Source organism: Lepidochelys olivacea, assembly GCF_965140295.1.
Source record: "Lepidochelys olivacea isolate rLepOli2 genome assembly, chromosome: 3".
In the NCBI taxonomy this organism is placed as follows: Eukaryota; Metazoa; Chordata; order Testudines; family Cheloniidae; genus Lepidochelys; species Lepidochelys olivacea.
The window spans coordinates 76,213,605-76,226,070 of NC_140413.1; the positions used below are offsets into that span (position 1 = coordinate 76,213,605).

Here is a 12,466-nt window from a genome sequence, read left to right on the forward strand (position 1 = left end):
TTGATAGAAACAAGCCATTTATTCTTCAAGTTCTTTGTCAAAGACGTTATTAAAACCTTCTGTCCATTTCATGAACACAATTAAGATCCCAGTATGTCTTGATCCAAAGTGGTCCATAATAAAGTTCTTTGGAATGTCTTAAGACTGATTATAGCTGGAGTTCTGACTTCCATTTGGACCCTGTTCTCCTTCACTGTTTAGAGGGAGAAATACATATTTCAGATACAAAATGTATATTAGTTACATTGCTAGCTTTTAAGAAAGGAAGAACTATTGTGCAATAGAAGACAGTACTAAAAACCTCTTGAAATAGAGAATCTTTAGACACAAAATTCAAAGCATTTTTTTTTGCCTTTCCTAACTCTATGCAATCAAAAACCCACTGTTTTGATAACTAGGTCTAAATAAATTAATTCCACTAGAAAGCATGCAAAACAGCCAGCACTTGAAGGACTTGATTTTCAAAATTGCACATGCAAAAAAAATGTCCAGTTGTGCACCCAGTTTACTTCTGCAGTTACCATAATTAAGCTTACATATTTGCACCTTAGTGGTGATTTGCATGTGCAGATTGTCAATTTACACAACACCCAATCACAGTATCTACAAGAGCAAATTTTACATGCAGTTCTGAGCAGTCAGGCCTTCCTAGTTATGGTGAACTCATGTAAACGAAGTTCCCATTAAATGACTTTAGTCAGAAAAACTAACAATAAAATGTTTAAAACTATTCTCATCAACCAGAAGCAATTCTTCTTCATGGCTCCCAAACTAGTAGACAGGAGTGAGTCTATCATGGAAAGATCTGGACTGTAAACATACTGTATTTACTATGCCCCTAATGAAATATTCACTTGTGTTTTAAGAGGAAGTGTCTAGTTTAAGACATTGTACAATATATGAAGTGGTATGAAAAAAGAAAAGTAAAAACTTTATAGTACCTGTTTGGAGGTGGTTTCGGTTTAGGCATCTTACTAAGAATAGTAGCCATTTCTTTCCTCTCATCAAAGTTCTTCCACTGTTCATACAGTTTTAGAATGACCCTGATTATTTCCAAAATCTAATTAGAAAGAGATATTTGAGATCAGATACTATAGTGGTTCTGTGTTCATCACTACCGATACAAATGTGTAGCCATCAACCAACCAAAATGTAAATATGATGCTTTCTCTATATCAGAGTGGCTTTCACATCAGTCTCAACAATTTAGCAATCTTAACTATTTCCACAGATAGCTGAGAGGGTCTTGGTCGAGCTTAGGGGTTCTAAAGCTTTTCCTTAGGGTAAATTACATCATAACACTTGTCAGGGATGGTGTCTAGATTCACATGTTCTGCCTCAGGCACAGAGGGCTGGACTTGATGTCTCGAGACCCCTTCCAGCCCTGCATTTCTAGGATACTGCAAAGAGAGTGCGTCTCTTGGGCCACTTTGCCTCCCATTCAGAATTACACAAACCACTTTTTTTTCTCCCCATCAAAAACTAAACATCCCACCTGTTACATGGAAAAATAATATTAGCTATGTATTTTTAGCTTCTTTTAAGGCTATTTAGCAGCTGGTAAACAGGATAGGCAGTAGCATATAACCAGCCAGCTCACCATGGATCACCCAGCAAGTGGTCTGCAGACCACAGGTGTTCCGTGGACCAAGGTTTCATAACCACTGGTTTAGGTACCCTGAAGGAGGGAAGGGGCTGACCAGTGCACAAGTATTTTGTCCTATGAACTGTAACTTTCCCACAGCTGCTCTTGTGTTTGCCAAAGTACTGTCTACCAATTTTTTATTTTTTTCACCTCTTGTAATTTTTTTTATTCATACCACTTTTTTTTGCTTTGTGGCCATCTTAGCTCTCCCCTCTCTTCCTACTAACCTCTACAAATATGAATTTCTAGTGCAGTATTTTTACTAAGCAAGGACTGCATGTGATGTATGGCTCTCATGTTGGCAGATAGTAAAAACAAACAAAACAAACAAACAAAACCTGAGTTTAGATAAAGCATTAAGCACCATGGAAGCAACACACATCTCTGAAATCAGTCACAATTGACTAAGGAGTCTGGTGATGTGAACTGTTAAGCCTAGACTGTTATTCGTATCAGAACTGGGAAGTCTAAATACACACAAATATGTTCAGCAGCAGGAGTAACTTGGTAGCTACATAGCACCACCCCTTGGTACAGAGTAGTTTCCCCCTGTACTCCCTGTCGTGTTCAGCTCATTTTACCTTACACTGGTATGCACAACACACTGCAACTGTGCTGTGCAGTCAAGCCCAAAAGTGTAATTCATATAGCCTGGTTCAGCAAAGCTCTAAAGCATAAGCTTAAGTGCTTTAATTAATTGGGGTCATAGTACTTTTCATCCAGAAAGATTTGCTGTGTGTAAAACATTTTGGAAAGTACAGAACAGCTATATTAAAAATAAGAATGGTGAGTAAGCAACTGCTACTGCAGAAAGAATTAGGCAGAATTGCCCACACTGGAGTTTGGCCAGAATGCTTGGGCTAACACCTTTATTTTGTGAAAGATGCCATAGGCTATTTCATGACCACAACTAAACAAGAGCTCAGTTTTAGGTTTCATCTGAAAAATGACAACTCCAGAAGCACTCTGTGCTTGACAACTGGCTCAGCGGACAGAGTGCTATGCGCTGAATAACCAAGTCCTCTTTCTGAAATATCTGGGTTTTTTGAGATGTCTCCCATCCAACTCCTGCCTACGTTTAACAATGCATAGTGTGTATCATCTAACAAGAGTATAAATCTAAATGATAGGCAAGCAAAATATCAATTTATAATATTAATGACATAGCTTTCTAGTCAGTATGTATCAAGTAAGAAAAAAAATACCTTCTCCATATCAACAGACAACTCAGCAAACCACTGCCTTGCATCCTTCTGCTGGACAACACAGGCCACATGCAGGCAAGCTGCAAAGTAAAATAAGTGTAGGGACATGTCTACTGAACAAAGATTAGTTTGTTAAAAGATTAATTTTCAGAATATATTTTCTACTATTATTTCCTTCTTTATAATTGAGGGTTTCTGCCTCCCTTTACCACTGTCTATTCTACAACACTTCCAAGACATAGTTTTCAAGGATTAAGCTCACAATCAAGCTTTCCGGTTTCTTGCAAGATTTTCAAGCCATATGACTGCACCATCAATAACATCTGAAGTGCTAATTGAAGGAGATGGTGGGGATAAACAAATCAACATTCTTTAGTACAGTGAATTTGCTAAGAAATGCCCATTCATGGAACACTATGAAAGATGAAACCATTCAGATACAGTGAAATAGTTGAACTTATTACCTACCTAGGGCTATCATGAAGGGAGGGTACAGTAGACAAAGATCAGTTCTATATGTGTCATTCACTATCCTCCTGTGCAAACAAAAGTAGTAAACACTCTGTTGTTCACCTTTATTCTCATTTTACTTCAGAAGTTACTGTCTATTTTAAAAGTTAGGAGGAATTTGTTTACATTAAGACAGTCAGAAATAAAGGTGGGGAAAATCATGAATATCTGTATCCATGTAAAAAGAAAAGGAGGACTTGTGGCACCTTAGAGACTAACACATTTATTTGAGCATAAGCTTTCGTGAGCTACAGCTCACTTCATCGGAAAGCTTATGCTCACAAAAGCTTATGCTCAAATAAATGTGTTAGTCTCTAAGGTGCCACAAGTCCTCCTTTTCTTTTTGCAGATACAGACTAACATGGCTGCTACTCTGAAATGTATCCATGTACATACACTTCTAATCTTGAATCTTTTGATTCATTCCCAGGTGATCATAGTAATGGTTTGCTTCTAAGCACTCTATGTGAAGTATATTTTGCTTCCTAATAAATTGTTGCTTTGCAAAATATTTTGAAGATGCATCATAAAATTGTCAGCATCAACCAATCCTCACAGCTCTCCTGTGAGGTATTATAATCCTCGTTTTACGGAGGAGGAAACAAGGGCAAAAAGAGTAAGTAGTGTGTTCAAAGCTATGGAGGGAGTCCATGTCTGAGTTTAAGTTATAATTAGTTATATAATAATAATATATACAATAAATTATAATAAGTTATAATTCAGGAGCTCTTGGCTTCTACTAGACAGTCCAGAGTGACAGACTAAATTTTTTATTGCCTATTTTATTTTTATTTTAAAAAGAAAGCTTTGTTAATCTAAACAGTGGTTTTCAAACTGGGGTATGAATCTCTCTAGGGGTATACAAGCTCTCATCATGGGGTATACAAGAAAAATCCTGTAATGGCAGACAATGCATTTTATTTAGTACAGAAGTTATCAAACTATGGGGAGCATACCCATAATGGGGGGCACTGAGAAAAGTTCTGGGGGAGGGCGAGCGGCAATACCAGGCGACTTGGGCCAGCGCCTCACTGCTGGGCTTGAGGAGGGAGTACCACCTCCATGCCTGACTCACCTTAGTGGGCCACCCAGCCTGTCGGGAGGGAGGTTGCAATGAGTTGAGCCCCACCTTTGAGTTACCATTTTTGGTTGCACACCCCCAACCCCGAGAGGTGGGTGACCTGCTGAAGTGAGTCAGGGGGTGGAGCTGGCACTCCCTCCCCGAGCCCCACTGCGCAGGGCTGGCCCAAACCGCCTAGCGTCGTTACTCATCCCCCTGAATCTTCCTCCATGTCTCTGTGGGGGGGGGGCACACACCTCAGTTTGAAATCCTCTAGAAGCTATTGCTAAATGGAGTGCCATTCCAGATTTCTGCCCGTGACCCCCCACCCACCCACATTGACTCTGCCTATCTCAGATGGAGGCACTTGGTGTAGACTACATTATTTGGAAAGGGGTACGCAGCCTAAAAAGTTTGAAAATCACAGATCTAAAAGAACAGATCAACTGTATACTACTTCTGACATGTTCTACTATGACAAGGTACAACAAAAAGCTCTCACATTAGCAGGGAAAGAGCATCTCTATTCAGTGTTCATTATTTAGCAGGGCAGGCACCGTGCCACTAGTTCTGGTCTACACACAAGTTTAAAATCAGTTTGAAACCAGAATAGTTACACCGTCAACCCCTGTGTAGACACACGTACATCAATAAATTGCTGCCACTTTGTGTTTAGACATGGCCAAACCAACTTGTACTTGACCATCTCTGAAGTTTATTTTTTCAAGTTAGCTTTCCTACTGAAAGAATGCACTAGTATTATTAACCTTTGTCTTTATTACCATGCGAGGGGTAGCAGCATGTCTTCTTGGCCCATATCCTGCACATATTGGAGCAAAGGTCTATAAGGATGATACACTATCAAACAGCAATCCTAGAAACAAGTTTAAAAAAATCAAATTATAATTCTAATAGAAAATACACCGTCATCAGTTTGCATTATAAACATTGATTTAACAATCTTTTTTTCTCCCCTTTCAGTTTTATATATTTTAGCATCATGACACCCTAATTCTGGGATAATGAGGGAAGCACTCTCTCTCTAAAATACCATTATATAGACTGATTGCCAGTCTGTCAACATCCTTTGCCTCTCTAAGGGAAAAGAAAAGTGCCACATCTTCAGCTCACTGAAACCTTATTTGCCTACAAACCCATAATTCCCAACTGAAAATTCAGAACGCTGCCAGAAAAGAGTCTGTCACTAAATAATACCATACAAGAGAAGCTTGCCAAATAACGGACACTGGTTTTAAAAGTCTAAACAGCTCTGAATTTTCTTACTCTCTCTTAAGGTTGGAGTGTACAAGGAAGAACAAAGACCCCCCTCGCCTCCCAACAATAGCTAGTTATAGGCAGTGGTGAGCTGGAGCTGGTTCGCTGGAGCTGGTTCGCTGGAACCAGTTGTTAAATTTAGAAGCCCTTTTAGAACCAGTTGTTCCGTGAGGGACAACCGGTTCTAAAAGGGCTTCTAAATTTAACAACCAGCCAAAAGTGGCGCCTTAGGCGCAGACTCCATGGGTGCTCCAGGGCTGGAGCACCCAAGGGGAAAATTTGGTGGGTGCAGAGCAACCACTGGCAGCTCTCCGCCCCACGCCCGGCCTCAGCTCACCTCCGCTCCGCCTTTGCCTCCTCCCCTGAACACGCCACCCCGCTCTGCTTCTCCGCCCCCCCCCCCCCCGGCTTCCCACGAATCAGCTGTTCGCGCAGGAAGCTGGCAGGGGAAGGGGGCTGAGAAGCAAGCGGCAGCTACGTGCTCAGGCCCAGGGAGGTGGAGGTGAGCTGGGGTCGGGGGGGCGCGAGGAGGGCCACCTGTGCTGCAGCAGGTAACCCTGGGGGCATGCAGGGGAACTGCTCCCCGCTCCAGCTCACCTCTGCCACCCTGGGCCTGAGTGCGAAGCCGCCACCTGCTTCTCAGCCCTCCCAGGCTTCCTGTGCGAACAGCTGATTTGCGGGAAGCCAGGGGGGCGCGGAGAAGCAGAGCGGGGTGGCGCATTCAGGGGAGGAGGCAGAGGCGGAGTGGAGGTGAGGTGAGCTGGGGCCGGGCACGGGGTGGGGAGCACCCACCAAATTTTCCCCATGGCTGCTGCAGACTCGGAGCACCCACGGAGTCTGCGCCTAAGGAGCCGCTTTTGATGTGATTAGTGGGGAGCGGCCGCTACACTACCCCGCCCCTAGGAGCCAGAGGAACCTGCCGGATGCTGCCTGGGAGCTGCCCTAGGTAAGCACCACCAGGACTCCCCACCTCGCCCCCAGCAGGTCCCTCTGGCTCTTAGGGGCGGGGTGGGCACCCACTACGGTGGCCCACAAGACCCTCCTGCCCGGTTCTGGGGGCAGTCAGGGGACGGGGTGGATGGGGCAGGGGTCCGGGGGGGGGGGCATCAAGGAACATGGGATGTTGGATGGGGCAGGAGTCCTGGGGGGCCGGGGTGGGCAATGTCCCCCTCGTGGGGGGAGAAGGGAACGGGTTGTTAAGATTTTGGCAGCTCATCACTGGTTATAGGTATGCAACACTGGAGGGCTGTGTCAGTGAATATGTGCTACACACAAAAGCTGAAATCAAATATTGCATGTACATTGTTACAGGGGAAAAATGTTAATTGTCACAAAAAGTAACTTTCTGTAAATAATATCAGAGGAGTAGCCATGTTAGTCTGGATGTGTAAAAGCGACAAAGAGTCCTGTGGCACCTTATAGACTAAGACGTATTGGAGCATAAGCTTTTGTGGGTGAATACCCACTTTGTCAGATGCATGTAAATAAAGTCAGTTGCAATTAAGGTCTGATTAATTCTCAAGATCAGAGACTGTTCCTAAGCACAGCACAGAACACCAATATTCAAAACACCTCTTTCTCAAGAAAAGAAATATTTCTCCTGTTACAAAAACACCGAAAGTCAAATACAGGGAATTTGGGACATCTCATTGCTGCAGTAACTTCAAACATTGTTAAAATAACTATTTGTTCTTGAAAAGAAAAGGAGTACTTGTGGCACCTTAGAGACTAACCAATTTATTTGAGCATAAGCTTTCGTGAGCTACAGCTCGCTTCATCGGATGCATACTGTGGAAACTGCAGAAGACATTATATACAGAGAGACCATGAAACAATACCTCCTCCCACCCCACTCTCCTGCTGGTAATAGCTTATCTAAAGTGATCACTCTCCTTACAATGTGTATGATAATCAAGTTGGGCCATTTCCAGCACAAATCCAGGTTCTCTCAACCTCCGCCCCCCCCCCCCCCCACACACACACAAACTCACTCTCCTGCTGCTAATAGCTTATCCAAAGTGACCACTCTCCCTACAATGTGCATGATAATCAAGGTGGGCCATTTCCAGCACAAATCCAAGTTTCCTCACCCCCTACCTCCATACACACACAAACTCACTCTCCTGCTGGCAATAGCTCATCCAAACTGACCACTCTCCTTACAATGTGTATGATAATCAAGGTGGGCCATTTCCAGCATAAATCCAAGTTTAACCAGAACGTCTGGGGAGGGGGGGGTAGGAAAACACAAGGGGAAATAGGCTACCTTGCATAATGACTTAGCCACTCCCAGTCTCTATTTAAGCCTAAATTGATAGTATCCAATTTGCAAATGAATTCCAATTCAGCAGTTTCTCGCTGGAGTCTGGATTTGAAGTTTTTTGTTTTAAGATAGCGACCTTCATATCTTAAAACAAAAAAACTATTACCAGCAGGAGAGTGAGTTTGTGTGTGTGGTTTTTGGAAAAAAGGGGGCGGGGGTGAGAAAACCTGGATTTGTGCTGGAAATGGCCCACCTTGATTATCATACACATTGTAAAGAGAGCGGTCACTTTGGATGGGCTATTACCAGCAGGAGAGTGAGTTGGGGGGGGGGGGGGCGCGAAGGGTGAGAAAACCTGGATTTGTGCTGGAAATGGCCCAACTCGATTATCATACACATTGTAAGGAGAGTGATCACTTTAGATAAGCTATTACCAGCAGGAGAGTGGGGTGGGAGGAGGTATTGTTTCATGGTCTCTGTGTATATAATGTCTTCTGCAGTTTTCACAGTATGCATCCGATGAAGTGAGCTGTAGCTCACGAAAGCTTATGCTCAAATAAATTGACTAATCTCTAAGGTGCCACAAGTACTCCTTTTCTTTTTGCGAATACAGACTAACACGGTTGTTAATCTGAAACCTATTTGTTCTTGCATATTTACAAAAATTAACCTATGTTTCATATCCTTATCATGCATTTAAAAGGGCTCCTCTTTCTGGCACTAGTTATCTGAGGTGTAGAATAGTTATCTGAGCCCACTCCCTCTGCAGCCTGGGACAAGTCACTTAATCTCCCTGCCTCAGTTTCTCTTCCTCCACTATAAAAATTAAGATAACCCCCAAACAACCCTAACAAAGACTCAGGTTAGCTAAATACTGGTGTGATGCTCTGAAGATGCAGACACTAAATAAATTATTTAGCATTTTGGCAAGTCCAAGAACTGCTCACCTGTATTTGGTACGTTTAAGTGCTTTATAGTACTGGATACAGGTAGTGGCAGCATTACAAATGTATACAATTACATATTTGAAAACCTATGTTAAAACAACATTATTTAGGTTGTAGAGTTAGGCATTCAAAAGTTAGGAAATGTCAGATTTTAGGTTCCCTATGCAACCTTAATTCGGCCTCCTGCACAGCATCATGCTAGAGTCTCTAGTTACATGATCACATACTATTTGAGCACAAAAAGTTAACTACATGATTGTACCGTTCCACAGGACCCCTGCCTCATTCAATGCACAAAATGGACAATGTTCAGGGAATGAGGCAGATGTTCAATATTTATTTTTATCTTCATTATCAACTGTGGCCCTGTCTTAACAGGACACCATCCAACTCCTGCAATGAATACATAATTATTAATTTCCTTGTGGTATTTTCTAGAACACTAATGTTCTAATATCTGAATGCTTCACAAATATTAATGAATTTATCTTCAGATTTGCACTGTGAGAATTTGAATGTTCACATTCAGTTATTATTTTGGCACACTGCCAAAGTTTAGTTGAAAGGAAAATGGTGACTTTCAAAAGTTTCTCTCAGCCAAACTTGAACAGAATTTCTTGGTACAAAAGATACATCTCTATCTCCAACCCTAGGGTCTTCACCCTGTTAAATTTTAGAGTCCTTCTGCACATAATGGAAATATTCGAGTTTTTCAAAAATGATCACTAGAATCTTTACAGTGCAAAATGGTAAGCAACCTATATACAGGGGGTCGCTAACCTCCACATATTCGAAAACACAAAAGTTAATTGAGAAAAGGGGACAATAAGAACCTCAACAATGAAACTCAGGTTGAACAAACAAATGGCAGCTCCATACATATTATTTCCGTAAAAATAAACTAATCTGGTAGTAAGAGAAAGAAAGACACCTACCATTAATTCTAAAAGATAGAATTCACATTCTAATATCTGCAAAGAATTAAAAATATAATTAAGCAACAATTTTCTCTTAACAGGAAAGAGAATACAGGGTTAGTCAGCATCCAGACTAATACATTTTTTTACATACAAGAATTCCTATATACTACGAATTGCGCAAGAAACCCCAGTCATTCCACAGCGCTTTCACCAATTCCAAATTTTTTTTTATAGAAACACTACAAACCAATTAAGAAATATCTCAACAGAAATAATCTTTAGCTAGTCAACTGTCTCATCATTTTAATAACCACTCCACTTCTAAGGACAGTTTTTTTTTCTGTCATTGCTGTGTACTTAAGTATTCTCATTTAACTGTTCTATGAATATGTTCTGTGGACTATTTCATTTACAGTACTTATGCTGCTTTGTTCACATGGGGACGGATCTTTCAAGGGGTTGAGTGCCCCCAACTTCATTGGAGGTTAAAAACAGTTGAGGACACTTGCGCCTGTGTAGATTTAGTTTCTCTACCCTTACAGCAAAGACTGAAATGAAATGAAAAGGATATCTGGGATATTGACAGATGTATAGGATATTAGAGTATAAAATGTTACTAAAATATTCTGATAAATTATAGACATCAAGACAAGATATCTCATATTCAAGACTCAGGATGATGGCTTAGCATCATAAGAAGGGGACTAGACTGCATTTGTTTAGTTAAAGCAAGCAATATTTTCCTGTATATTAAGAAAGGCTATGAAACTATAATGATGGCACTAACTGTATTACACTAAACTAGAAGACATTTAACATTTCTAATACAATTATGTGGCAAATAGGAACGTCAGTTACCAGCCTCCAATCACATATTTTATTACCAATAAGTAATTTCAGAGGTATCTACTAAGAGATTGGGTATGCTGAAGTTTCCCATGGTATTGGTTCCATGTAACCAATCCTTGATGTATCATACAATTCTATAAACTGAATGCTGACTCAACAAGAACCAGAATAGCAGTGCTGTTCAATATTATACTTTTATGTGGCTTTGAGTTTGATCCTAAAATAGCAGCACAGCATTGCCCCCAGGGATCTACATCAAGATCTAAAGAAGAATTAATATATAACATTGGGCTGGCCAGCTCTGCTGGAGAGCAGTAAAAATGAAAATGAAAAATTATATTGAGATTAGAATTTAGTAGTCTCTTATTATATATCACAGTTACCAAGACTGTAAGGAGACATGCTTTGCCTTTGGGAATATGATAGTAAAAGCTAAAAGGAAGTAAATTTGAAATAAATATATTACATTAATAAAATCTGTACCAATCCCCTCATTATTGTGAGGCTTCATTACCAAAGATATTGCCTTCACAACACTTGGAAATTTCTTAAGTCTAAATAAGAGTTGTAGAAAGAGGGACAGATTTTTACTACAGATTAAATATTGGGGACAAAAATAAAAAACATTTAACATGAGCCAACTGTTCCCATGTGTAGGCCTGGTGAGTATCCCAGGAATTGGAATTACTTTGATCTACTCTGGAGCAGTGTACTTAGTAACCAACTGCTGTATAATTACTGCTATTTTATTCAGTCCCACTTTATTTCTCTCTTCCCTTTATAATATTTCTCTCTCTACTAATTTAAGGAAAGTAGGTGATACAACAAGTAACTCTTTCATAAAGAAACTGCAAGCATGGACATGGGTTACCCAAAGAAAGTTTCCCTACAACTAATTCAAAGTTAATTGTGAACAGCTTGAAATAACCTTGAAACAACAGTGAAACTATATTGCTTAGAAATTACTTAACAAAAAATATGTCTTACTTTTCCATGGAAGACCTGAAAAAAAACTTGTTTCCAAAGGATTGCCTGGTGCAATTTTCACTCAGTTGGGCCCCAAATTGAGATTTAATTGCCTCTCGTTACAAAATAGTACAATGCATTACATTTATAAAACAGTCAATATGTTGTAGCCATATGAATTAAATAAAAAGGCAAAGGAGCTAAATATTCATGCAGAGCCAGAATCGCACAAGTCAGGTCACTAAATTAATGATTAGGGTCCTACCAAATTCATGGTCATTTTTGGTCAACTTCAGGGTCATAGGATTTTAAAAATTGTAAATTTCATGATTTCAGCTATTGAAATCAGAAATTTCAGTGTTGCAATTACAGAGGTCCTGACCCAGGGTTGTGTGTGGGGAGGGGGGGGGCGGGGTGTGGTACTGCCACCCCTACTTCTGCGTTGCTGCTGGTAGCAGCGCTGCCTTCAGAGCTGGGCAGCTGGAGAGCAGTGGCTGCTGGCTGGGAGCCCAGCTCTGAAGGCAGAGCCGCCACCACCACCAGCAGCGCAGAAGTTGTGGTATGGTATTGCCATCCTTACTTCTGCACTGCTGCCTGCTGGGCCCACAGTAAGCAGCTGCCACTCTCTGGCCACCCAACTCTGAAAGCAGCAGTGCAGAAGTAAGGGTGGGATGGGATGGTATTGCCACCCTGACTTCTGCGCTGCTGCTGGGGTGGGGGCGCCGTCTTCAGAATTGGGCACCCAGTCAACAGCTGCTGCTCTCCAGCCATCCAGTTCTGAAGGCAGTGCAGAAGTAAGGGTGGCAATACCACAACCTCCCTAAAA

At 41.3% G+C, this 12,466-nt stretch overlaps 1 protein-coding gene across 1 annotated transcript in view; it reads right to left on the reverse strand.

Annotated features, from left to right (window-relative positions):
- Positions 1-12,466, reverse strand: part of CCNC (cyclin C) — a 23,284-nt gene continuing 10,818 nt past the window's right edge. Inside the window, exons 7-12 of the mRNA XM_084625081.1 lie at positions 9,841-9,876; positions 5,203-5,294; positions 3,319-3,386; positions 2,851-2,930; positions 942-1,060; positions 1-193 (exon numbers count right to left, since the gene is read on the reverse strand). Of these exons, the coding sequence (XP_084481207.1) occupies positions 139-193; positions 942-1,060; positions 2,851-2,930; positions 3,319-3,386; positions 5,203-5,294; positions 9,841-9,876 (450 nt within the window). The 3' untranslated portion in view covers positions 1-138. The remainder of the gene's footprint in view (positions 194-941; positions 1,061-2,850; positions 2,931-3,318; positions 3,387-5,202; positions 5,295-9,840; positions 9,877-12,466) is intronic.